At 41.4% G+C, this 26,298-nt stretch overlaps 1 protein-coding gene across 1 annotated transcript in view; it reads right to left on the bottom strand.

Annotated features, from left to right (window-relative positions):
* Positions 1-360: 360 nt before the first annotated feature.
* The window catches only part of LOC139478039 (uncharacterized), a 73,994-nt gene continuing 48,056 nt past the window's right edge, over positions 361-26,298 (bottom strand). Inside the window, exons 4-19 of the mRNA XM_071260410.1 lie at positions 22,322-22,692; positions 21,045-21,215; positions 18,425-18,550; positions 18,090-18,197; positions 17,727-17,825; positions 11,964-12,950; positions 10,792-11,064; positions 9,918-10,085; positions 6,516-6,782; positions 6,134-6,313; positions 5,678-5,782; positions 5,420-5,443; positions 4,624-4,706; positions 3,244-4,271; positions 2,796-3,004; positions 361-2,559 (exon numbers count right to left, since the gene is read on the bottom strand). Coding sequence (XP_071116511.1) covers positions 2,395-2,559; positions 2,796-3,004; positions 3,244-4,271; positions 4,624-4,706; positions 5,420-5,443; positions 5,678-5,782; positions 6,134-6,313; positions 6,516-6,782; positions 9,918-10,085; positions 10,792-11,064; positions 11,964-12,950; positions 17,727-17,825; positions 18,090-18,197; positions 18,425-18,550; positions 21,045-21,215; positions 22,322-22,692 — 4,364 coding nt within the window. The 3' untranslated portion in view covers positions 361-2,394. The remainder of the gene's footprint in view (positions 2,560-2,795; positions 3,005-3,243; positions 4,272-4,623; positions 4,707-5,419; positions 5,444-5,677; positions 5,783-6,133; positions 6,314-6,515; positions 6,783-9,917; positions 10,086-10,791; positions 11,065-11,963; positions 12,951-17,726; positions 17,826-18,089; positions 18,198-18,424; positions 18,551-21,044; positions 21,216-22,321; positions 22,693-26,298) is intronic.

The raw sequence follows: 26,298 nt of genomic DNA, 5'->3' as shown, positions 1-26,298 counted from the left end.
TGTATCGACGTTGCACGGCAGTCGTCAATGCACATGGCGGACACACGAGATACTGACTTGTGATACTATTTGCTCAGAGACTAGTGTTGTGTTTCACTTTAAGAACATTTGACACTTTAATTTCTGATGATCAGTTTTGCCAAGTTTCATCTTTTCAATATGTCTCAAAGTATGTTTACAGTGTTTGGCGAAATAAGATTTCTCATATATCTCTCCATGGTGACGTTTCTTTTGCGGTTCAGTATATATGCGTTTTTGGTTATGTTTCAAACCACTCGCCTCGAGGTATAACACCTAACGCGGGACGGAAAAACACATCAGATCAGGATACTGCTACAACGTAACACTTAAAAAAGGAAACGACAATATTGTCATCAACACTCAGATTTATTACTTTGTGTCTGTGAATCAATCACTTTGTTACATTGCAGTGACACATCAGTTACATAATTTACTCCAACAAAATTCAACATAGACAGAAGTTTGATGTGGGTCACCTGGCTATCATATTGGGAAATATCCGTAACATCCTTGTCAGTCGGTATATTCCTGAAACAGTGTAGATGCGACTTACTCCCATCCTTGTTATGGTTTCAGTCAATGTACGTTTGTGTCATTGTGGTGTGGCCAGTGTTACAATTCTCATCCCCGACGGACATAATGGTAGAATTGGGATGTTCTTCTATATGGTTACAGGCTAGATGGGATGGCTCGGCATGTTAGTTATCTGTTATCATATCATTTCCTATGATCATACATCTGGTTGCTGTGTATATGGTATATTTTTACATTATCACGCCCATTTCGGAAGGTTCTACACAACTGTCAAATGTTCCCAATTATCATATTCAATTTTCGTGAACTATCATTGTGTACATCTGTAAAACAGTCATACGCTGTCTTCCATGGAAAGGTTTCTACTACTACTACTACTACTACTACTAAGGGATCATGAAATATATATGTCATTCTTCATTTTGACATTCAATGAAAGGTCTGAGTCATTAGTATTTTTTATTTTCATTATGCTATTGGCATGCTTCAAACTGGTAACAATCAGCGAGAGGTAGCCGATATGGTCATTGTGTCACAGTCTGTGATTTGCAGACTTAAGAACAGGTTTTTGTAGACACAAAATGTTAATGATCGGCCCTGCATAGGGCGCCCTATGTCAACACAATTCCAAGATCGATTAATCAGAAACCAGACCTTCAAGAAATATATCCAGCCAATCAAATCGCTGTTCACTTGCGCCAGGCCACCGGATTTCAAGCTACTGACCAGACAAATGAAACTCATCTGCATGCTCAGCGACCACGCAGTTGCTTTTGCAACATTGTGGATACTCAATCACTCAGACGCACATATTATATGAATATAGTGTCGAAATATTAAGAGACTAGTCGGTGTCCGTACCATGTCTCCACCCTTATAAATAAGGCAGCGATGCAGTGAAGCCACTTCCTCTCTCTGCTTCAATCCGAGAATTAGCGTCGCAGCATACATTCATGGTAAAAGTAGGAGGAGTTGACACCGTGTGTAAGATAAATCAGAACAGTATGGAAATCAAAAGTTTGTTCTTGAACTACCGCATTTGTGGCCTAGTAGAACAGTGCGTCTGCCCGGAGAGCAGAAGGTCAGTGGTTCGATCCCTGATCGCGTCATACCTAAATACTTTAACAGGTGGTAATTGTTGTCACCCTACCTGGCGTTCGGCATTAAGGGCATAAAACAATGACTAGTTGGCTCCGCGTGGAGTATCCATATTATACCTCCAACGTGGTATCACCGTGGTATTGCACTATAAAACCTAGCTTGTGCGCTATTACAAGCAGCCACACACACACGTATATATATATATATACACACACAGACACCGGTGCATTCACGTCGCTATATACCTACAATAATCATGAACGCGACATTAAACTCCATTTTACCTCACCTCGCCTCACATTCTTCTTGAAAAATCAACTCGCCATGGCAAACATAACATTATCCGGGTGCATGCTTAGAGAGAGAGAGAGAGAGAGAGAGAGAGAGAGAGAGAGATATTAACTGCTCGACATGTAATGCTATCAGTAGCATTGTAACCACTCGTCAAACAAAAACTCGTGTAAGATCGTGAATTTTCCCAATCATACTGAAACGATACCATCAATGGATAATCTTCTCTGTAATATTCCAGTTTTTCTGTCCACATGTATAGCTCTATACATGATAAACGGTACGAATACCAGTTGGACTTTCTCAACATCGGCCTTACTATTATTACTATCTGGTTAGTATTGGCAGAGTGTTACTGTCGATTGTGGAGCTTCTCTGCTGACAGCGCCAGGATGAACATGCTCTCCTCCCAAAGCCTGTAAGGCCTGTCCCAACTGAGAGTGGCTGTTACACTGCTGTCTCACTGAACTGCCACACTTGGCTTGGTGTAATCACCTCAGAATGGAGTCGTGCTATCTTCCTGGAGGCGGCAAGGGGGCGCTCTGCTGATTGGGTCCGCCGTATTGGCTCTCGGCCAAATATACTGGAATCACGTGATCTGCCCCTGTTATCCTTGTGTCAGAAAAGATATGGCATTATTTACGCTGCACACATTCACCAAACAAACAAACATACTTATTCTAATATTCACATGTCAATTTGTTAGGGTGATTGACATATTACTCTGTGTATGCGAGAGTTCGTGTGCCTGCGCGTAATAAATAGTTTTGACAACATTTACATGTATGCTACTGAATGATAATGTGCTCTCATGGAAGGAGTTCTATATAATGTATGACATAATGTACCCTTTGTTGCTGACTGGTCATCGCCGTGGCAGCAGTGACAACTGTTGATGACCTCTGTGCATCTTGAAACGGGGTGGTGGCTTGTGACAGTTGTGGTGATATGTCGGGGGAGTCGTCGTGTGTTGGCGGGCTTGGGGCAACCGATTCAGAAATCTTGCTGGACTTTTTGAAAGGCAATTTGAATTTACTCCTCACGCTGGCAAGAATGTCTGAAATTGAAAAGCAATGTGAAGGTTACGCGATGAACCTAACATCCATTGGCGCCGATTATATAGTGCATGAAGTATGCGCCATAAACGAAAAACCTTTCGAAGGTGGAAAATATTCATTCATGTTTTGTACACGTTTACTGAATGCGTTATGAACAATTTCTACTACTTCATGACTTTCGTACGCAATCTGTGAGCTCTCGCACAAAAGAATAGCATGTATATCTAGGGAATATTACCAGTGGGTATGAAACCCGTAGGTGCAGCAACAGGCATAACCTGGGTACCCATCTTGGCCAGTGAACTCCCAATGTGGCTCTCCATGCTGCTTGACTTCTTAAAGAAGCGTCTTTTCTCTTTAGCAGACAATTCCTTTGCTGGTTGCGTATTCGACTGGTCTGTGCTGTGTTCTGGGTATTTCTTTGACGTTACAGACTTTGAATTCTCAGTTTGAACAACTCGATGGTGCATCTTCTCATCCCAAGACATAGAGGATTTCATATTAAATGTACGTGGGCTGTCAGACCTGGCCAGCAACGAGTAGTCCTCCTCAGCTTCCTTTCTCACTGTGGAAGGATCGGGAAGACTCGACTGTTTCTGGTGGTGAACTATATTATGCTGTTTCCTCTCAGTCCAGGACAGGAAGCCAATTTCAGACGCGGGTCTCTCCTCGAAAAACTTGCGTCTAGCCGAACGCGGAGATAACCTGTCTAGACTTCCGACCTTCGGCCGTGAAAACGAGGCATCGTCTTCTGGTGGCGGCACAATGGCAGAAAACTGTGATGCAGCATACTGTTCTGTAGGTGTGGTTCCTGCAGACACTGATTGGGTGGTCGTTTTATGTTCGCGAGAAGTCAGCAGATGGCTGGCAGGAGCAGAGTCCATGGATATACTTTTCTGGAGTGTTGTAGGTCGCGCTGCGCAACTACTTGATGACGAGGGAATGGCAGAAGGGGTTGGAGACAGAGATTCACGCTGGGACGAAGATAAACTAGGGGAGGTTGATCGGGATGCCTGTGCACTTTTGCTACCGGGAGAATAAAAAGGACTGTGCGTCATCCGGGAGAACATGTATCTTGTAGGTGACGCAACATCTGGCAAAGGAGACACCGTCGAATTGTCGAACGTACTGCTCTTTTGTAATCTGTACGTTGTGTTTGGTCTATCTAAACTGTCCCTACTTTTCGCCACTAATACGCCGCTACCTTCCCTTTGTATATCTGTAAGTTCTTCTTTTATCAAATCTATCTCTGAACTTGACAGACTTCTGAAAATGTAAGAAATGAATCAGCGGAAGGCATGTGAATGTATAAGTTTGGTAAAATATGTTTCTTCTTAACTATCCAAAAGAGTCATGAACAATGATACAACCATTATCAACAAATATTGTCCATGTTCTCAGATTAATGTTTCCTAATACATGTCTACATATTATACTCTGTACACATTCACGTTGCTTCTTTCTTCAAAACTCATGTCGATGAACATTTCATTGATATTTTTCTTTACATATTTTTGCGTGCTTCAGTAATCATTGCTTTAAATGCCGTTAATATATTGTATTGTTTTGAAATAATTAACAATGTGTTAATTCGACCATGTATTCCCGCTGTAGGTACCTGCGTATCTGTGAGCGGTCATCTTGCAGAGTGCTGGTGTGTTTTGACAACATGTCAGCAGTGGCCACGATGTCAGCAAGTGCCTGCAACATCATCACAGGCATCCGCATCATGCATTCCCTCACAGCAAACAAACCTGTTGTCACTACTAATCTACTTCACCAACATAACTCTGGGATAACTAGTACATATGTGTTTATAGGAGTGAAAAAGATATATTTCTGACCAAAGATGAATGATTAAGGGCGTATATTTCGTTATATATAAGGATTCAAGTTATATGTTTACATTAGCGCAATATAACTATAATTTTAAATACTTCGGAGAATATAATTGTTGTTTTTTATGATAATTTAAGGATCTGAATAGTTAATCCGGTTCACATAAACAGAGTTAAGGGTTTCAGAAAGAGGGTAAAATAAGTATAAATATATAAAATACATGTGTGTCTGGGGGGACTGTTGTAATGAAGACCTGTGCATTTGGAGAGGTGGTTATATTGGACACATTGAAACCTGTTCGAACTATCATTTTGGATGCTTTGCCACATGTATTTGGATGATCTCTGGTCATTCCGAACAAATGACCGAAGTTTCAACTTTTAAATAAATTGATAGATAGTGGGTCAAAATTCATTTTGGTTGCCTATCACTGGATTGTCTTCTCTGCAATATTTCATACAGAAATGTCTGAATCAAGTACAGTCATTATTTGACGTAGTCGTTTGGTTAATGTGTACGATATCAGTTATATGAAGGATTATATTTTGTACGCAATCTCTTTCAACTAGTCTTACCTTCTTGATGTACTTTAAAACAGTCTGAAAATACAATGATGAACACAAAATCAGATCACTATTCCGAAACTATGAAACTAATAAAAGATTAGGGTGGCGTCGTACAAAACAACCTTAGCACTACGACTGTCGTAAGTCTATGTTAAGGTATGGGAGCTACGATCACCTTAGGGCTAAGCTCGCTTTGTACAACGGCACCTAGATGACTTCAGTTTAAAAATTATGAGTAATATTTTCAAAATCCCAAATTGTTGTCACCTTATCGAGACTGACCGCTTCATAGTCCCACGGGGCCTGGGTTCCGAGAGTGATCTCATGCTTCTCTTTAGAAATTAGTTGTCCCAATTCTCTCAGTCTGATCAACTGAAGAAATATGGAAAAGATTATACTAAAAACATGTACGTTACTCCTAAACAACAAGAAAAAGATATAAGGTGAAGTCATAATAATTTTGTATGAATGCAATTTTCCTTTAAATATATACGTGTATGTTTACAACGAAATCCGTTATTGTAAATTAATTTCGGTATCATTGATGTAGAACCAATTTTGTCCCCTCTGGAAAAAAGAAATCCAGATGCCTGTTTGTACAGGACCGATCATTTCATATTCTGCTGCAAGATGTTCTTTCAATGTTGTTTTTGTTGTCTTAAACGAAATGTTCAAATGACTCCGCTGTCTCATTGCATTGACAAATACATATTATACACATACGTTGCTGAGTATATCGGATACGCGCTTCGTATCTCTCGAATGTGCGGCTTTACTCTCTGAAAGGCGCCTGTATAGTTCGTTTCTCTCCCTCAAGTCCGCCTCCCGCTCTTCATCGTGTGTCAGTACAAGCTCCGTGCAGCGTTTCTGTAACGACACCAGTCTCTTCCCAAAAGATTCGTACTGAAATTGCAAAGAGTACAAACTGACATTAATGACAAATATTTCATACAGAAATGTCAGAATCAATTTCAACTACAGTAATTTATTCAGAGTATGAGTAAACGTGAGTATGAGTTTGTACCTTTTTAATAGTTCTGTGCTGCTTAACTAAAACCAATTCTAAACATTTGGTGACTGAAAGTACCTCATCGTAAAAGATTACCTCCGCCATGGCAATGTCTCTCTCTCTCTTCTCTTTATTGTATGCTTGTCTCTCCACCTCTAACTGCTGCAGTAGGACACGGCGTTCCTTACTGTACTCCTCGTCACGTGACTTGAGCTGCTGTTGAAGGTCAAGGGCAAGGTTATGGGCCTCCTCGAGCAGCCGTTTCTGTTCCGTCCTCTCCTTCTCCCACGCCAGTTCCATGTGACTATGAATATCCTTGGCTTTTGTCTGAGCCCTTGATGTCAATGACAGCTTCTCCTCCATCTACACAGGTCACACAAGGTGTTACTTAACTGTCGCGTACATACACGTCAATACTAGCTAACATTACACCTAGCTTATGCTATCATAAACTGTTTGATTGGCATTTGTAGAATCTTTGGAATTTATCACCAAGTCACGCCGAAAACAAGCCATGTCAGACCATATAATCAACTGCCCTAATCACAACATCATGTGGGCCAATGTACAAATCCTATCTAACAATCTCCATGATTCGCCAAACGGAATCTAGCAGAGGCAGTTTAAATCCGCCGACACAAGCAATCATCAACAGAGATCAAGGATAATCCAATCTGCCCACAATGAATACATGACAGTTGGGATAGCAACTTCTTTTATTCTTTATCACAACGTTTCAGATCTACGTCTTGCACATTCATCATGTGAATGAATTGATAAAACAGAATGCTCTAACTATCATCTCTTATCAATCAACCATTAACGTCTTTCTGTTGTTACTATATGAATCAATTATTATGTCCTTTGTTGTTGTCAATCCCTTCCTTGTATACTGGCATGTTGTTTTAGTTTATTATTATTACATAACCCTGTACTGTGCTGTCTTACTTCACTCTATCTTGACAACGGTAAAAGGATCTATACTGAAACATCGCAAAGAAGTTCCCCAAAGAATTACTGTGGCGTTTATAGACTGTTAGAAACACAATTATCTGCCCTTGATTTGTAAGCGATAAGCGGTAGATTTTTAGGCGAATATACCTTCCGGTGTGTGCAGGCTCCAGTCGTTTACAACAACAGTCGTTTACAAGGCCTAATGATACTGTTTGAATGGATACAGGTGTTCTTTTAAGCATTGTTCTTTCTCCATACCATTTTCTATCTTGAATATTCAAATACTGTCATTTAAACAATGTGCTTTCAAGACGACGTTCTAATGCCAAATTAAACATGTGTTTCAACATTGCTAAAACTCTCTGTCATATGCTTTCTCGCCGCAATAATGTATTATTGATGGAAATGTGTATGCTTTATCCTGTTTATGATATAGCTGTACCTAAGGTTAGACTTAACAAGAGAACGCCGTTATCACTGTGCCCCCGCCATGGGATACATTAGAATTTTGTTTGTTTATATGGTACATGTAGTTAATATAAACCAAAGAAAAGGTCCCATAAAGCCTTAAAAAGAGAGAGCCACTTGGGGCGCTTTATGTCATCAGGAAAATTGATTAAATGTGTAATTAATACACACAAAATGTCCCTTATAATAATATATAACAACGTTTTGATAAGTATCTCTTAGATAGTTTACTTATAGTAGTTTCTGAGATACATGAGTCCCCATTGCCGACACTATGCACAAAGTAAAATAACATGGATCGAGGGCCATAACTGTGTAAACAAATAATTTACGGGACCAATCCTCGAACTCAGTGTTGAATAGTATGCACACTTTCATTCATATAACTAAGGTAGTTTCTGATAAATCTTGTCCCCTTTGCACACAGTATGCACATTGTGAAAGTAAAATAAAATTGATCAAGCGCCGTAACTATGTAAAGTTTAAAAGAAATATTACGGGACCAATTTTCGAACTCAGTCTTGACAAGTATCTCTTAGGTAAGCATGCAAACTTTCATTTGAGTAACACAAGCAGTTTCTGAGAAAACTTGTATCCCCAATACATTTAGTTGAATAGCATGGAGCAATGGCTATAACTCTGTGAGAAAATAATTGACGGGACCAAGTTTTGAACTCACTCTTGACAAATATCTCTTAGATAGGCGCGCAAAGTTTCATTCATGCAACGTCAGTAGTTTCTGAGAAAACCTGCCCCAAGTTCACAGTATTCACTAAGTTGAAAAGAATAGAGCAAGGGCCATAGGTCTTAAAAAATGAATGTATAACACAATTTTCACACTCATTTGAGACCTCTACCAGTGACACCATTGTGTAAAATTTCATTTCTCTAACTTGAATAGCTTTTGAGAAAATGTGTCCACATTGAGATGCGAAAGGACGGACGACCTCCGTTCCTTTATCCCCCTGCCCCACTTCGTGGAAAACAACGTATAGGAGTAAATACTTACTCCTTCATAGTAAGGAAGTTGACATCAATAAATACTTTTCCTTATGTGTATCACTTCTAAATGCATTTCAAAGACTTTATAATACAATGGATATTAAAATTTATCATCACTTGTCAAGTTCACTTAAATGTCACCAGCGGGAACTTGTCACACATGAACATGGATTCTAACCAAATCTGATCGTCTAGAAACGGTATTTTGTAATTTTAAGTTGACATTGGTCTCTGTGAATGGCTAGCTTCTTTCCTTGCATTTCAATACTTTCTTGGTGTTTCTCTTTTTCCAGTGATTGATGTTGGCATTGAGAACTTTGGTTTTTTGCCAGGTAATATCGTGGCCAGGGTAATAGTGTTATTTCTGTACGTTAAATCCAACCTTATTTTAACATATCAGCATGTAGAAATGTGACCAACCAGGAGAAAAGGGACCTAGGATACAATTGTACCGTTACGTCACAAAGAAAGTTTGACGTTAAATCACCATGTGTGCGGCCTGAAGAAAAATATCTTATTTTTCATTTTTTAATTCGTAATGTAACAAAAGCAGACTTTCAAACATTTTCAGCACACGTCTACTTACAACTAAGCAGGCATTATATCTAAAAACTGCAATCATGACATATCGAGTTTTAAGTCTGAAAAAGGGACTTTGCAGAAAATGAATCCAATGTTTGTTGGCATGTATCTCTGTAACAAATATTAACTGAAGCTTGTGAATTGTATTTTTGTGACCCTAAGATATTGTACTTGTACAATATGTAATAAGAAGTCACAGTGTGATTTTTCACCCATAAGATCCCATCTCATGGTTGGTCACATATATAAACCCAATACGGACATCTAATGAAGGGACACTGAAGCGTCGAATAATCTGGTTGATATCCATAAAAGAGTGTCACGTAAAATCACCATCTGTAATGTTTTGTTTCCAATGTACTCGCTGGAAGCGGGGAGTTGTCAGGGGAGACAACTCTGTCTTATTTTCCTTAGGCGTTTCTGATAGAGCCTATAGAGCAAATTACTATAATATCATGGTTGCCGAAGATTCACATGAGCTCGTGTACATACCTGGTTAATCTTGCTCCTGAGGTTTGCTCTCTGGATGTCCCAGCTTGATCTCTCTGTTGCGCATTTATTGATTATTTCTGTCCTCGTCCTGTCCTGTGCAGATAGGTCCTCTTTCAGGTCCTGCACCTTCTTCCTCAAGTCCTCTGTTAGTTCCCGCGTCTCGTCAATCTGCTCAACAGGAAGACAACGCTTGTCAGTACGATAAAGGCCAGGACGTATAACTCATTGATGCCAGTCTACTACAATACGTAGACTGTATTGAAACCAATATATCTCTGTAGGTATAACGCACAGTCTATTGCTGTATGTGTAACGTACTGAGTGAGTATGTTGGGTTTAAAACTGCTTGAGGTGATGCAGGTATCAGACGCTGAAGTGCTAGAACACAATAAGTGCAGGTTCTAATCAAGTTAATTATTCAGGGCTTGTCAGCCACACCCGTCCTCTTGGGCTCGACAAGTGGTAAGAGGCTATGACGTGAATCACTTCGGGCTTTCCTCCAATAGACCCGTGAAGATCCGGGTTTGAGTAGGTCTTCAGAAACACATGCTCGTCGTAAGAGGCGACTAACGGGATCGGGTGGTCAGGCTCGCTGACTTGGTTGATACATATCATCGTATCCCAATTGCGTGGAAAGGTGCTCATGATGTCAATGCCTGGATTGTCTGGTGCAGACTCGATTATTTACAGACCGCCGTCATATAGCTGGAATATTGCTGAGGGCGGCGTTAAACAACAAACAACCAAACAACTTTCTTCAAACATCAACTTGACACGCCGTAATATAACTGAAATACTGTTTATACAGTGACGGTAAACCCTAGTAACTAACAAACTCACTATATGTTTTAAAAGTAGTTTACAAGTTTCCCACCTCCTTGATTTGCCTTTGCAATTTAGCTTTTTCATCCTCCCACTTAATGAGGTCCGAACTGTAATTATCCTTCAGGCCTGCCATGCCTTTTTGGATTCCCTGAATGATAGCTTTATCGAGGTCACGCTCTTTCTGGAGTTTCTCAATTGTCACAAGCATCTTCGAGTAGTCCTTTGACATCTTCTCAAAACGGGTCTCGTAGCGCACTTTCATAGCTAAGTATTCTGCCCGAATCACTCTTTCATCTTGCTGTATTTTGTAGGCCATATCAGCCTGCAAACACAAAAATAGATGTCAATGGGAAGATATTCTTACAGTCTTTGCAACAACAAAAGATGGTAGGCCCTCTCGCCCTGTGGACGTCACACAAAACCATTCTGTTCTGGGACATATAATGATAGGCTATCCAAGTCTAGGGAGATCGCATGAAGTCTGTTCTTGTACAAATAATGATAGGTCATCACAGCCTGGGTACAGCAAGTCTGATCTATAGCAAGTCTGGCTATCCAACATTGTGGACATCACATACAGCCAGTCTGTTTTACATCATGTATTAATCGTGCATCTCAGTCTGGGGACATCAAGCACTATCAGTCTGTTCAAGTGCATGTAAAAGCAGGTCATCCAAGACCGGGGACATCATATACAGCCAGTCCAATCTACTCTTGTATGTTATGGGCTAAAGGTATATACGTAAACGGTACGTGTATCTGGAAACATTTCCGGTACGTTAGAATCTCTGCAAGTGTACACAGCAGACATTATTTAAAATTAACAGATCGTTTTTAATTTCAACAAAATCAGTAAAAAACCCATTGTGTCACTATTTTTTCTGATCCATCGATCACTTGACTGTCTGGTATTTTTACATGCCACCCTCTCATGGCAGGAGTACTGCTGTGCGGCGTCATGCAACAAACACTTACTTGTTTGTGCAAATTGTATGAGAGGTGGGTGCTACCGGTAGGGCAGGACATGTTTCCCTTTTCAGGGGGCGTGATGGGGTTAAATTCATATACACATTCATCCAAGTATTATACCTTTTCTGTAGATTTTGTTTTGCGCAGGTACACTTCATTAGAATATATGAAACTCTGCCCCTTTAGGAAGTCTGCAAAAAATATCATTAAACGTACAAACCAATGAACTGAGACACAATGCGCATTTTTTACCTGTGCCGAAAGTCTTTCTATGTCTTGCCGAAGTTTGCTTTGTATTTCTGTTTCTTGACGCAGCTGGCTGCCTTTATCCACCACTTCTGACTGGAGAATGCTATTCTCTTCCTGCACAGCTTTTAGGGCTAGTTCCTGTTCCTTTTTGAGATTATGAATCTCACATACAAGTATTTCCTTCTCTTGAAAATACTGATGAGCATCTGATTTCATAGCTTTTTCAATTTCAAGTTTATTCATTGAAGGAAGCGTTTCGTATAGTTTAACTTTCTCATCAGCAACGTTTATTGTCCTTTCAAAAAAAGCTTTGTCTTTGTCCCATAATAACATAGCCTCGTCCAGGGCTTTCCTTGACGTTTCTAAATCCTTCGCGACCTTAATTTTTTCATGCCTTATTTCATTGAAGTCACTTTGCTGCATCCGCAGAGTTTCCTTAAGTCTACAGTTTTCTTTTTCTATGTCTGTTTCACTGCCATTATCTCTCCTGGTATTGTGGGAGATCTGTTGTTGCAAGACTGATATTACAGCCTCTTTTTCATTTAACTGAGAGCCACAGTTCTTTACCTTATCACTCAACATTTTCACATCTCGCTGCTTGCAATCTAAACTGCTATTAAGTTTGCACAAAATATCATCTTTTTCTTTCAAACGTTCGTCACGGTTTCTCACAGCTTCTCTTAACTCGCGTATACCCTCGTCCCTGTTCGAGATTTGTTCCAGTATTACACGGAAATCGTCATCACGCTGTTTCAGAAGCATGTCCTGCTCCTGAACGATTTCGTCACGCCTTGTGATAGCACGTAGGTTTTCGTTGATATTTGTCTCTGATATGGCGATGACCTTCTCCTTCTCACACAGTTCGTCCTTGACCTTCTCTAGCATGATACTCATAACCCTAATGTCCTCCTTCGTTTGTCTAAGTTCAGCTTCAAGTTCCAGCTTCTCTTCCTCTGACGCAGCACTCTTCGACCGCCAGATATCGTTCATCTACAATACACCATGCATCAATCACCATTAATCACTGCATAGGACAAACAATACATGATGTCAAAGCGACAACTCTCTACTCTTGCTTTAATAATGCAGTATTTATGATCAGGGCTATTGACATGTTCCAAACTGGTTGAACTCAGCGAGATGTTTGCAGATTTTGAATTCACAGGAACAAATGTTAATGACAAATAGTAATTACCCGCGGGCAGCTAATCTGCACACCACCGTTAACAAATCGACACATTCTAGCCAGATGGCAATGACGCTAAGAGCGTAGAAACTGGGGCAATCGACGATGGCCTTCGTGTAATGTTTCAGATGAGACCAGATTCACTCTGTTTTTTCTTGACAGGCGTGGACGTGTCTGGACATCATAACGAACATCATGCGAACGAGGTATAGATTCAGAACGCCACTGCCAGAAGACCACTGCATATTGCCGATAGAGGGGTCAGTGGTCAGTACATCAGTGCTAACCGTGCACGCACACTGTCTACCTCCAGCAGCAAAGCATCACCAGAATGCAAGAGTCAGCCATGTGTCCTGACCTATACCCCATAGAGCACGCCTGGGACAAGATCGGAAGACGAGTACGCCGACGTCAAAGGCCACCGCTACGTTAGCAGAACTGGACCTGGCACTGCAAGAGGAGTGGACAAGACTCCCTCAAAATGTCATTGGAAGATTGATTCAGACCATGCCTCGACGTATAAACGACTATTTGACCAATCATGGGGGCATGACTTACTATTGATAAAGTCATCTTAAACTTTCATTTCTTGACTACACTTCTGTCGTCTTATCGGATTGGTTATCCTCTTACAATACACCGCTAACATCTTCGTTTGAGTACCATTTTACACAAAGTTGTTCCTTTTCCTCATCTCTGCAATAGCATCACTCGATACCTCGTGGCCCAGCACGGATGGCCATATCGTCTGAGGCGCCGCAATTCGCTGTGCAGAGTTTTGTCCCCGGGGCATGCAAGAAACCTATGATCGTGGCGCGAATCCCGGTTTTGTTTCTTGAGTTTGTGAGCACCACACCCGTGTCTTGTGGGTTTCACCACATTAGTAAATGTCTACTACCTGCACCACTTCGGGCTTTACTCCCACATTAAGCTGACACGCCGTGATATAACAGGAATACTGTACATAGCGCCTTTTAACTCAAACTACTCACTCACTTGTATTTCTTGATTCGATATATCATATGTTAAAGCGTCTAATGTTTTCGAAGAACAAAAAGTGACTTGTTATTTCGATTTCGTGTTTTTGCCAACAGAGAACGTATTCGATTCAGTTCGACTGTGGCAGACTTGTCATCGCAAATACGATACGAGACAAGACAAACGATGAGCACTGATGTCGCCAATGCATTATTTCTACGATGGAGCGTGACACAATAATTATGATACTGTTTTTCAGTACATTTATATGGCGGGAGAATCCATGTTGATATTTCGATGTCATAATGTTTGCTGTGAATGTTAAGACTCGGTGCATCTGGGTTGAAGGTTATTAATTCGCAATGTTCCAAGTGTAACGGATAACATAATTACAATTACAGTTTCACATATCCTGACCCTTATAGTGTATCTCAACAGTGATTGTGTCTGTAGGATTGTGCATGTCGAATATGATTGTATATGTAGGATTGTGTATCCCAAAATTGATAGTTTGTGTAGGATTTTGTATCTTGAATGTGATTATGTGTGTAGGATTATGTATGGCGAATGTGAGTGGGTGTGTAGAAATGTGAATGCCGACTGTGATTGTGTGTGGAGGATTGTGTATCCGACTGTGATTGCTTAACAAGAATTATGTATCCCGACTGCGATTTTGTATGCGGGATTGTGTATCCCACATTTGACTGCATGTACTAATTTGTATGCTGAATACAAAGCTTATAAAGAATTGTTTATCTCAAATGTGATATATTATATGTAGGGTTTTGCTTTTGGACTGTGCTTGAATGTGTATGATTGTGTATCTTAACTGTAATTGTGTAAAGGATCGCGTATCTCGACTGTGATTGTGTGAAAGCTTGATTATCTCGACTGTGATTGTGTGAAGGATTGTGTTTCTCGATTGTGATTGTATGAAAGCTTGTATATCTCAACTGTGATTGTGTGAAAGCTTGTGTATCTCGACTGTGATTGTGTGAAAGCTTGTGTATCTCGACTGTGATTGTGTGAAAACTTGTTTATCTCGACTGTGATTGTGTGAAAGCTTGTGTATCTCGACTGTGATTGTGTGAAAACTTGTTTATCTCGACTGTGATTGTATGAAAGCTTGTGTATCTCGACAGTGATTGTGTGAAAGCTTGTGTATCTCGACTGTAATTGTGTGAAAGCTTGTGTATCTCGACTGTGATCGTGTTTATGATTGTGTATCTCGAATGTGATTATATTTGTAGGAATGTTTCCCGACTGTGATTGTGCGTATGTAGAATTGTGTCTACCGACTGTGATTGTGTGTCGACGTATCTCGAACCCGATTGTGTGATTAGGATTGTGAATCTCAGCTTTGATTGTGCGTTTAGGATTTTGTATCCCGATTGTGTATCCCGACTGTGAGCATGTAAATCTAACAGCTGACACATCTTATACCTCATGTTTATGCCATGTTAACATATCATTTTGCACATCCTATACTTCATGTACATGTTACAGTTAGTAACCGTGAACTTGGCACATCCAAAACTTAATGTCTATATGTAATATTAATATTACACTTGATAACTCCAATTTTTCAGTTCTGTGCAATACCCCTTCCTATACCTCATGTATATCTAATGTTAATCCGGGGTATCAGTCAACTTGCAGTATTGCGTGCAGTATTAATTAATCATGCACAAACGTATAAAAACATGTCTTGCTGTAACATCACAATTTATTTAATGATTATCATGGTCAGGTGTACATTCCTATCTATCTACACACATGCGAAATTCGCACATCAATAACATGATTGTCGCCACAAGTTCAACAGTTCACAGTTCTTGAGCACCTTGTGAGATCATGAACTCCACACACTATATTCGCGTTATTTACAATGCGCACACGACGTATAGCAAAACATACTATTAGTAAAAACAATTATCAGGTATTGGAATGGGTCGGATCACAGGCAATTAATGATACAGCCCGTAACACTTCACAGTTCGTCCCCAGTAACGTCTGTGTACAGCCCGCTTTTTGGTCGGCGTAAGTAACAACCCTCATCTCTCGAGCAATCCAACCACTGGTCGGTTAATAAGTCTTTAGTGAATGCAGTTTTTAAGGAGGATGTATCCACTGGGTGTACCATTCAAAGCGTCGTATCTTAAGTCCATCGGGAAGTATTATACATGTGTTTGTGAGTGTGTTACTATATTCCACTTGAATGACTTGCAATTTATTCCGATTTCATTGAACTGATGAACCATGGCATGGACACAGCCCTACGCAGGCCTCAAACATACACGTCGCAGTTTCACATTTGGTTCTACTCGTAACACTGCTTAACCTGCAGTGAGCAATATATCGCGCTGTATAACGTGTTCGTATCCAATTTATTCAGGCTTATGACGGAAACAGCAGCATGTATGGAGGATTGCTCGGAGGATGGAGGGAGACTTGCTGGTGTTACGGTGTGTTGTACCATGGAAGTGTACGGGCTGTGTATGTCAACACTGTTGTATACAGGCAGAGGCGGGCCGCTGAGGGTCGGGGAGGGCCATCTGTGGAGGAGACAATAATCAGTAGTCACATGACACAATAATAATAATAACAATTATGCTATTTAGTACACATGGATGTCTCTGTTTAGTCTTGAGTGTTGGAGCCAGCTGTTTGGAGGCGGGTGTCGAGACGACTCCGATACTGGTCTATGTTACAGTTCTATGACAATTTAAATAAGGAGTGACGTGAACGTGGCAAAGAAGTGATCATTAAACTACACAAGGCGCAAGTGATGCATAAAGCCAAAAGACGTTCTATAGTCTTATGTGCTGCAGGTTGTTGGAACAGGAATACCTCACATGTGTCAAAAATATTTTAGGTTTAAGATCTCAAAAAACAGAATTACTAAGATTATTTAACATTTTCAATATAAAAAAACCGAAAAGCTATCATGTATGTTCCTGCGTATTTAGAATGAAGCATGTTTGTGACGACGTTAAAAACGTATCTATCGCGAAGCTGTCACGATTCAAATAATAACATCTCTGTTGCCCCATGTCCCACGGCTACTCAAAGTAGCAGACACACGTCTTCACACATTGGGACATGTTGTTTTAATTCATATGGGGTCGTGACCTCTCAGAGGACAACGATATCCTTGTCTCGGGAGCCTGAAACAAAGGGTCGTCAACAAACACATGCCAGCCCACGTACGTAACTAACCCTAGCACCAGACATCATTCCTAAGACGCAACACAATTAACAACATTCGCATTCCTTTGTTAAATTAAGTTGCTGTGACACACATCACTATCGGTACTCAATGACTTGTTGGAAGGTACTAATTTCAAAGGAGGTGCAAATAAACAAAGATGTCACACATGCATAAACGGTAAGTGAAGTGTGAAATATATTTTCAGAGGAAGTATCACTAGGTCAAAGGTATGTTCGAAGCTTCTTAAGTATAGCATGTGAAAAGTGTTTCTAAATGTGTAATGATAATGTGCGTGCTACTTGTAACAGTGTTGCATGTGTGTGCATGTGGTGGTATGTGTTTCTAAAGGTGTGTGTTTGTGTATAGGTGCCTGGTGTGTGAGGTGACCTACCTCTTCCACCTTGTACTGCAGCTCCTCTGCTTTAAGTTTGTACATGGCACACTTCTGATCCAGAGACATGGCTTCTATGCTGCTCTGACGATGTGGAATCTAGTCGTCATGCGAAAAGGCCACACATCAATACATTGTCCAGAATGATGTATTTTTTCAATTGATTTCCTTCAGTCATGTTATGGATAACGCGTTTTGAGTACACACAATAAAAAAGTGATTGAGTGAAAGATATGGTTTTACGCTGCTTTTAGCAATATTCAATCAAGATCAAGGCGGGGACTTCAGAAATGGGCTTAACACATAACATAAGAAGGTATTGGCATGGTATATTTGTAGTGTGTATGGAGTGCCTGTACAAACCTTTAATGGGGAAAGACGTTTCGTCACGTTTACTGTTGAGCTGTCGGGTTCGATGTTGCCTTCTGGAGTTTTGTCGGAGTCATAGAAACTGTGTTCTAACAAGTCCAGCTGGAAGGAAGTCAGGAATTCATTTAATTTACTCTATGCAAAGACATACATGCTTACAAGACGACCGTGACATTTGACATAGTGCTGGTAGTTTAGGTTACTTGTTGGGCATAAAAAAGGACTGGTCGACTCGTTGTCAGCATGCCGTGACAGAGTTGTCTACCGAAGAGCAATTTTACGTTAATGAGGACATACTAAATATGGCCATTACTCCTCCATAGTAGTACCTGTTCACATATGCTGCTGTAGTCTATCTTCAATCTGATGTGTTCCTCCTCCATTATGTGAAGTCTTTCTTTCAATCCTTTGATCTGATCTGTAGCAATCTTCAAGTGTTTCTGGCTCTCAATTAACTGCAACAACAGACAATTTCACCATAACATACTCCCTTTGAGATTCCTGGGCAGATGTGCTCTCAAATATGCTACGCTAATAGTGAAAACGAAATGCCAAACTTGGCTGACTGTGTGTCATTGCATACTGACGGTGTGGATCGGTGATCATACAATCAACCATTGGGTTACATGGTCAAGACTCGACTGTTTACAGGCAGAAACGATATAGCCGCAATATTGCTGACTGCCGCATGTAACAGCAGTCACTGACATGAGGCTAGGTCGCATAGCACGACAAGACAACCCAGTAAGATGACAACTCAGCATTATCGAAGGTTAGACGACAAGACAACATGATGGAAGAATTATGACAGCAGCATAATCAAAGGATAGATGAAAAGGGCAGCAGGGTGGGAGAACAGAAAACAACGCAGTACGATGGGATAATAGATGAAAACGCAGTACGATGGGTAAATAGATGACATGACAATGCAGCGCGATTGGGGACTAGATGACAATGTAGCACGATGGGATTATAGATGACAATGCGGTTTGATGAAAGGTTAGGTGACACTGCAGCACGATATGACAACGAAGCATAATGGAAGGTAACGTGACAATGCGGCATTATGGGAGAATAGATGTCAATGCAGCGCGATGGGGAGGGGGTTAGATAGCAATGCAACACGATGAAAGATTAAGTGACAATGCAGCATGATGGAAGATTAGATGACAACACGGCATGATTGGATAATATATGAAAATGCAGCATGGAAGTTAGATGACAACGCAGTTTGATGGAAGGTTAGGTGACACTGCACGCATGAAGGGAGAATAGATGACAACAAAGCAGAATGGGAGATTGTATGTCAATGCAGCATGATGGAAGGTGAGGTGACAATGTTGCATGATGACGTAGTATACAACGCAGCATAAAGGGAGAATATATGAAAAGGCAGCACGACGTGATAATAGATGACAACGCAAGCACGATGGGAGAATATGTGACAATACAGCACGATCGGAGAATAGATGACAACGCAGGTCAATGGAGGTTATGTATGAACACAGCATGATAAGAGAATAGATGACAACGCAGCAAGATAGTAGGTTAGATGGCAACGCAGAGTGGTGGGATAATTGATGACACGAAGTCATGGGATGTCAGATGACACCTGAACTAACAAGATGAGAGATGAATTGTCACTTATTATACCACGATGGGAGGTTAGGTTACAACATTATGGTGCTCGGATGGGCGGTTAAGTTACAACATTATGGTGCTCGGATGGGCGGTTAGGTTACAACATTATGGTGCTCGGATGGGCGGTTAGGTTACAACATTATGGTGCTCGGATGGGCGGTTAGGCTACAACATTATGGTGCTCGGATGGGCGGTTAGGCCATAACATTATGGTGCTCGGATGGGCGGTTAGGTTACAACATTATGGTGCTCGGATGGGCGGTTAGGCTACAACATTATGGTGCTCGGATGGGCGGTTAGGCCATAACATTATGGTGCGCGGATGGGCGGTTAGGCCATACCATTATGGTGCTCGGATGGGCGGTTAGGTTACAACATTATGGTGCTCGAATGGGCGGTTAGGTTACAACATTATGGTGCTCGGATGGGCGGTTAGGTTACAACATTATGTGCTCGGATGGGCGGTTAGGTTACAACATTATGGTGCTCGGATGGGCGGTTAGGCTACAACATTATGGTGCTCGGATGGGCGGTTAGGTTACAACATTATGGTGCTCGAATGGGCGGTTAGGTTACAACATTATGGTGCTCGGATGGGCGGTTAGGTTACAACATTATGGTGCTCGGATGGGCGGTTAGGTTACAACATTATGGTGCTCGAATGGGCGGTTAGGTTACAACATTATGGTGCTCGGATGGGCGGTTAGGTTACAACATTATGGTGCGCGGATGGGCGGTTAGGTTACAACATTATGGTGCTCGGATGGGCGGTTAGGCTACAACATTATGGTGCTCGGATGGGAGGTTAGGTTACAATATTATTGTGCTCGGATGGGCGGTTAGGTTACAACATTATGGTGCTCGGATGGGCGGTTAGGTTACAACATTATGGTGCTCGGACGGGCGGTTAGGTTACAACATTATGGTGCTCGGATGGGCGGTTAGGTTACAACATTATGGTGCTCGGAAGGGCGTTTAGGCTACAACATTATGGTGCTCGGATGGGCGGTTAGGTTACAACATTATGGTGCTCGGATGGGCGGTTAGGTTTACAACATTATGGTGCTCGGATGGGCGGTTAGGTTACAACATTATGGTGCTCGGATGGGCGGTTAGGTTACAACATTGTGGTGCTATTTCCCATGCATTGTTTTGTTTATAGGTAGGAAGAAGTCAAGTGTATAAGATGTGGTGGGTACATATTTCTTTCCTTCACAACTCTCAGCCAACACATTGCTAATATATGGTAGATGGTGTCAGTTTGAATGAGTGAAATACTACAGCTACACCAGCCTGATTGCAGCCTACCTCTTGTTGTAGTAGCTCCTTCTCTCTCAGATGCAGTTTCGAGTCGTCGGACATGGCGGTGGATACTGTTTCCTGTGTGACAAGCAACAGCTTCTTCTCCGCTGTCATCACCTTCAGACGCTCTTCAGCCAGCAGTCGCTCCAAGGACTCGACCCTCTTTTTCATCTGTCTCTGGAGTAGGTTGGTTCGCAGACAAAGATCAGCCATATCAGACGTTCTCATGATCAGAGGGTGACATTTAGTAACATTGAAACAGTTGACTTATATTTAAATACTGCGCTGGTGGAATGGTGTATTGCATATATTTTCCCATGGTTTAAGTTACAGTAAACAGAAAACAGCGTTATCCCTATACCCTGCCATGGGGCACATTAGAATTTTGTTTGTTTATAGTGAATATAAACTATAGAAAAAAAGAGTCCTATAAAGCCATAAGATGAGATAGGCACTCGGGTCGCTTTGTCATCAGAAAAATAATTAAATGTGAAATTCTCGAACACCAATACTTAGATAAGCTAACTTAGCAGTTTCTGAGAAAGTTTGTCCCCATTGCAGACACTTAAATAACGTGGATCAAGGGTCATAAGTAAGAATGCTCAAAATCTAAAAACATGTACCAAGGGAAGTAACTCTGGGGAAAAATAATGTACGGCACCAGTTTTCGAACACAGTTTTGACAAGTTTCTCATAGATATGCATGCATTCATGTGACGTCAGTAGTTTCTGAGAAAACTTGTCCCAATTGCAGACACAATGCAGTAAGTTGAAAAGCATGGCTCAAGGTTCATAACCCTGTAACAAAACATTTTACAGCACCAATTTTCAAACTCAGTCTTGACAAGTATCTCTCAGAAAAGATTGCAAAATTAATGTGACGTCCGTAGTTTCTGAGCAGACATGTTTCCATCTCAGACACTACGTAGTAAGTTCAAAAGCATGGACCATGGGCGACAGCTCTGTATAAAAATAATTTATTGCGCCAATGTCCAAACTCAGTCTTGATAAGTATCTTTTAGATAAGCATGCAAACTTTCATTTATGTAACTTCCGTAGTTTCTGAGAAAACATGTCCCTACTGCAGACACTACGCACTAAGTTCAAAAGCACAGAGTAGGAGCCATAACTCTGTAAAATGTACTTAAGACATTATCGAACTCATTTCAGATCATGACAAGAAATATCAGTGTGTAAAATTTCATTTCTCTAACTTAAATAGTTCGCGGCGTGTGATAATAATTATACGAATTAACACCTTTACTTGAAAGGTAACTACTCACATCCCAGTCTCTGTGTATCACGGTGCTTTTGTCTGAGTGAGGCGGGGGAGACAGGAAGACGTCGTCACTGCCGACACTGGCGTTACTGAGGGCGCTAACCTGGCTGGCACTTCGTTCAGACTGGGCAGATGCCTCCTTGATTATAGCTTCTAATTCCTGCTCCGCCTTATCGGCCCGCTCAGTGACGATCTCAAGCAGATTGCTTAACACGCTATTTTTGTCGTGCAACATCGCCAGGTCTTGTTCAAGCTCCACCTCCTTTTTCCTCCAAATGTCGCTAGTCTCATCAATGTGGTCTTTTAGTGACGTCACCTCTCGCTCTACATCCTCACGCTCCAACTCTTTGTGCTTTATTACTGATTTCAGGTCCACTGAAATACACCGAACAATATCAATATCTAGGTCCACTGAAATATACAGAACACTTCTGATTAGGCAGATACCTATATTATAGATCATATTGTAGAGGTAACTATAGGTGACGAAGGCAGACAATGTATATTACAGATCACAATGTAAAGGTATTTACAGGTCACGGAGGCAGACAATGTATATTACAGATCACAATGTAAAGGTATTTACAGGTCACGGAGGCAGACACTGTATGTTACAAATAGCAGTGTAAAGATATTTACAGGTAACGGAGGCAGACACTGTATGTTACAGATCACAGTTTGAAGGTAACTACAGGTAACGGAGGCAGACACCGTATGTTACAGATCACAATGTAAACGTATCTACAGATAACGGAGGCAGACATTGTATCACGTTACAGATAGCAGTGTAAAGGTAACGGAGGCAGACACTGTATGTTACAGATCACAGTGTAAAAGTAACTACAGATAACGGAGGCAGACACTGTATGTTACAGATCACGGTGTAAAGGTAACGGAGGCAGACACCTACGTTGCAGATCACAGTGTAAAGGTAACTACAGACAACGGAGGCAGACACTGTATGTTACAGATCACAGTTTGAAGGTAACTACAGACAACGGAGGCAGACACTGTATGTTACAGATCACAGTGTAAAGGTAACTACAGATAACGGATGCAGACACTGTATGTTACAAATCACAATGTAAATGTAACGGAGGCATACACTGTATGTTACACATCACAGTTTAAAGGTATCTACAGGTAACGGAAGCAGAAACTGTATGTTACAGATCACAGTTTACAGGTAACGGAGGCAGACACCGTATGTTACAGATCACAGTGTAAAGGTAACTACAGGTAACGGAGGCAGACACTGTATGTTACAGATCACAGTGTAAAGGTAACTACGGGTAACGGAGGCAGACACCGTATGTTGCAGATCACAGTTTTAAGATATCTACAGGTAACGGAGGCAGACACTGTATGTTACAGATCACAGTTTGAAGGTAACTACAGGTAACGGAGGCAGACACCGTATGTTACAGATCACAGTTTTAAGATATCTACAGATAACGGAGGCAGACACTGTATGTTACAGATCACAGTTTGAAGGTAACTACAGGTAACGGAGGCAGACACCGTATGTTGCAGATCACAGTGTAAAGGCATCAACAGGTAACGGACGCAGACACTGTATGTTACAGATCACAGTTGTAAGGTAACGGAGGCAGTTACAGGTGGCTTGAGATGAGATCCTTCAGGGAAACATTGATACAACATGATGGTATGTAATGATGCAGGCCATATCTTATAGATGAATTTCAGAGGTGAGTCACAGAAAATCACTAATTACTTGTTGATCAACGTCTTCTACCCTATGCGTCTTCCACTCGACCGCTTTACTGTTTGGCGAGGGTAGGGGTTTGATAAGTATGGTTTTTGTGAGGAAAGGGGAGTGGGGAGAGTAAATGGAATTCTGCCACACATAGTTACGATCAGGGGTTCTGTTGGGCCCCGAGGAGAGGCGATATCACTGGAAACATCTTGCACGTGTTTCTTAAACTTCCGAATTCTTTTCTCCCGAACCGATAAACGCGTTGCAAAGATTAATTCTGCTTCCAAGTATAGATGTTACCACCAAGGTGAAATCAGAAACACAATAAATCCCCGGCAATTTTTTGTGTCTTGGAGAAGGTAACGAAACATATACATTGCTTGGTTCAATCGGTGATTTGCTTCAGCTTTGCCCTTGCCAACATTTTATATTACCTATGTCAGGTATCACTTCTGTCAGGCACATTTTTAAAGTTTATATCAGTGTGGGATACATATGGACTATATATTATTTCCGAGAATCAGAGTGTGTTTACCACCTATGGTGCCTTTCTGTGTGTTGAAAATGAACTTGAAGATTATATAGAATGGACACACCTCCAGAATATAACATATGTCGATACTCCGACCGTATTAAAATTTTGAAGCAGATATGATGCCAATACATAACAATCCTCCAGGGTGACATTCAGAATGGCAAAGTAACATGCTACTGAGAATGAAAACAAGTGCTGCGTCATTTCACGGGCGAGTTTAGAGCTGGCTTGGTGTGCAGTGCCTCGATGGGTGTACAAGACGAGGCCGAGTGTGCCAAGAAGGAAACACACCGGTGTGGAATTCTTGTCAATTAATTTAGCACAGGCTTGTCTGCAACACTGGAACCGTTCCAAGATAGCGTGGAAGAATTCGCAGGGTTGGTAAGAGTTCACCAGTGATCACAAGAATGCCATTCACAGTTTACCTTCGTGCGACCATAACTGTGATGGGAGGTGGTAGATCTAGCGGTCATTACCGTGATGGAAGGTGGTAGATCTAGCGGCCATTACAGTGATGGAAGGTGGTAGATCTAGGTGGTCATTACAGTGATGGAAGGTGGTAGATATAGACAGTTATTACTGTGATAGAAGGTGGTAGTTCTAGGCGGTCATTACAGTGATTGAAGGTGGTAGGTCTAGGCTCTCATTACAGTGATGGAAGGTGGTAGATATAGACAGTCATTACAGTGATAGAAGGTGGTAGTTCTAGGCGGTCATTACAGTGATGGAAGGTGGTAGATATAGACAGTCATTACAGTGATGGAAGGTGGTAGGTCTAGGCGGTCATTACAGTGATTGAAGGTGGTAAGTCTAGGCGGTCATTACAGTGATGGAAGGTGGCAGATATAGACAGTCATTACAGTGATAGAAGGTCGTAGTTCTAGCGGGAATTACAGTGACAGAAGGTGTTAGGTGTAGGCGGTCATTACAGTGATAGAGGGTGGTAGATCTAGAGAGTCATTAATGTGATGGAAGGTGGTAGGTCTTGCGGCCATTACAGTGATTAAAGGTGGTAGATCTAGGCGGCCATTACAGTGATTGAAGGTTGTAGATCTAGGCGGTCATTACAGTGATGGAAGGTGGTAGGTGTAGGCGGCCATTACTGTGATTAAAGGTGGAAGATCTTGACAGTTATTACTGTCTTTGAAGGTGGTAGGTCCAGGCGGTCATTAGTGTGATGGGAGGTGTTTAGATCTAGGCGGTTATTACAGTGGTGGCAGGTGGTAGGTCTAGCGGCCATTACAGTGATTGAAGGTGGTAGATGTCGACCGCCATTTCAGTGATGGAAGGTGGTAGATCTAGAGAGTCATTACAGTGATGGAAGGTGGTAGATCTAGACTGTCATTTCAGTGATGGAAGGTGGTAGATCTAGACAGTCATTACAGTGATAGAAGGTGGTAGTTCTAGGCGGTCATTACAGTGATAGAAGGTCGTAGTTCTAGCGGCAGTTATAGTGATGGATGGTGGTAGGTCTAGGCGGTCGTTGCAGTGATAGAAAGTGGTAGATCAAGGCGGCCATTACAGTGATGGAAGGTGGTAGATCTAGACAGCCATTACAATGATGGAAGGTGGTAGATCTAGACAGCCATTACAGTGATAGAAGTTGGTAAATCTAGAGAGTCATTACTGTGATGGAAGGTGGTAGGTCTAGCGGCAATTACAGTGATTAAAAGTGGTAGATCTAGGCGGCCATTACAGTGATGGAAGGTGGTAGATCTAGGCGGTTATT

This window comes from Haliotis cracherodii, unplaced genomic scaffold, assembly GCF_022045235.1.
Source record: "Haliotis cracherodii isolate W230 unplaced genomic scaffold, xgHalCrac1.p SCAF_1, whole genome shotgun sequence".
NCBI classification, from domain to species: domain Eukaryota; kingdom Metazoa; phylum Mollusca; class Gastropoda; order Lepetellida; family Haliotidae; genus Haliotis; species Haliotis cracherodii.
Note: the sequence above shows the minus strand (reverse complement) of the source record. Positions and strands in the feature narration are given on the sequence as shown.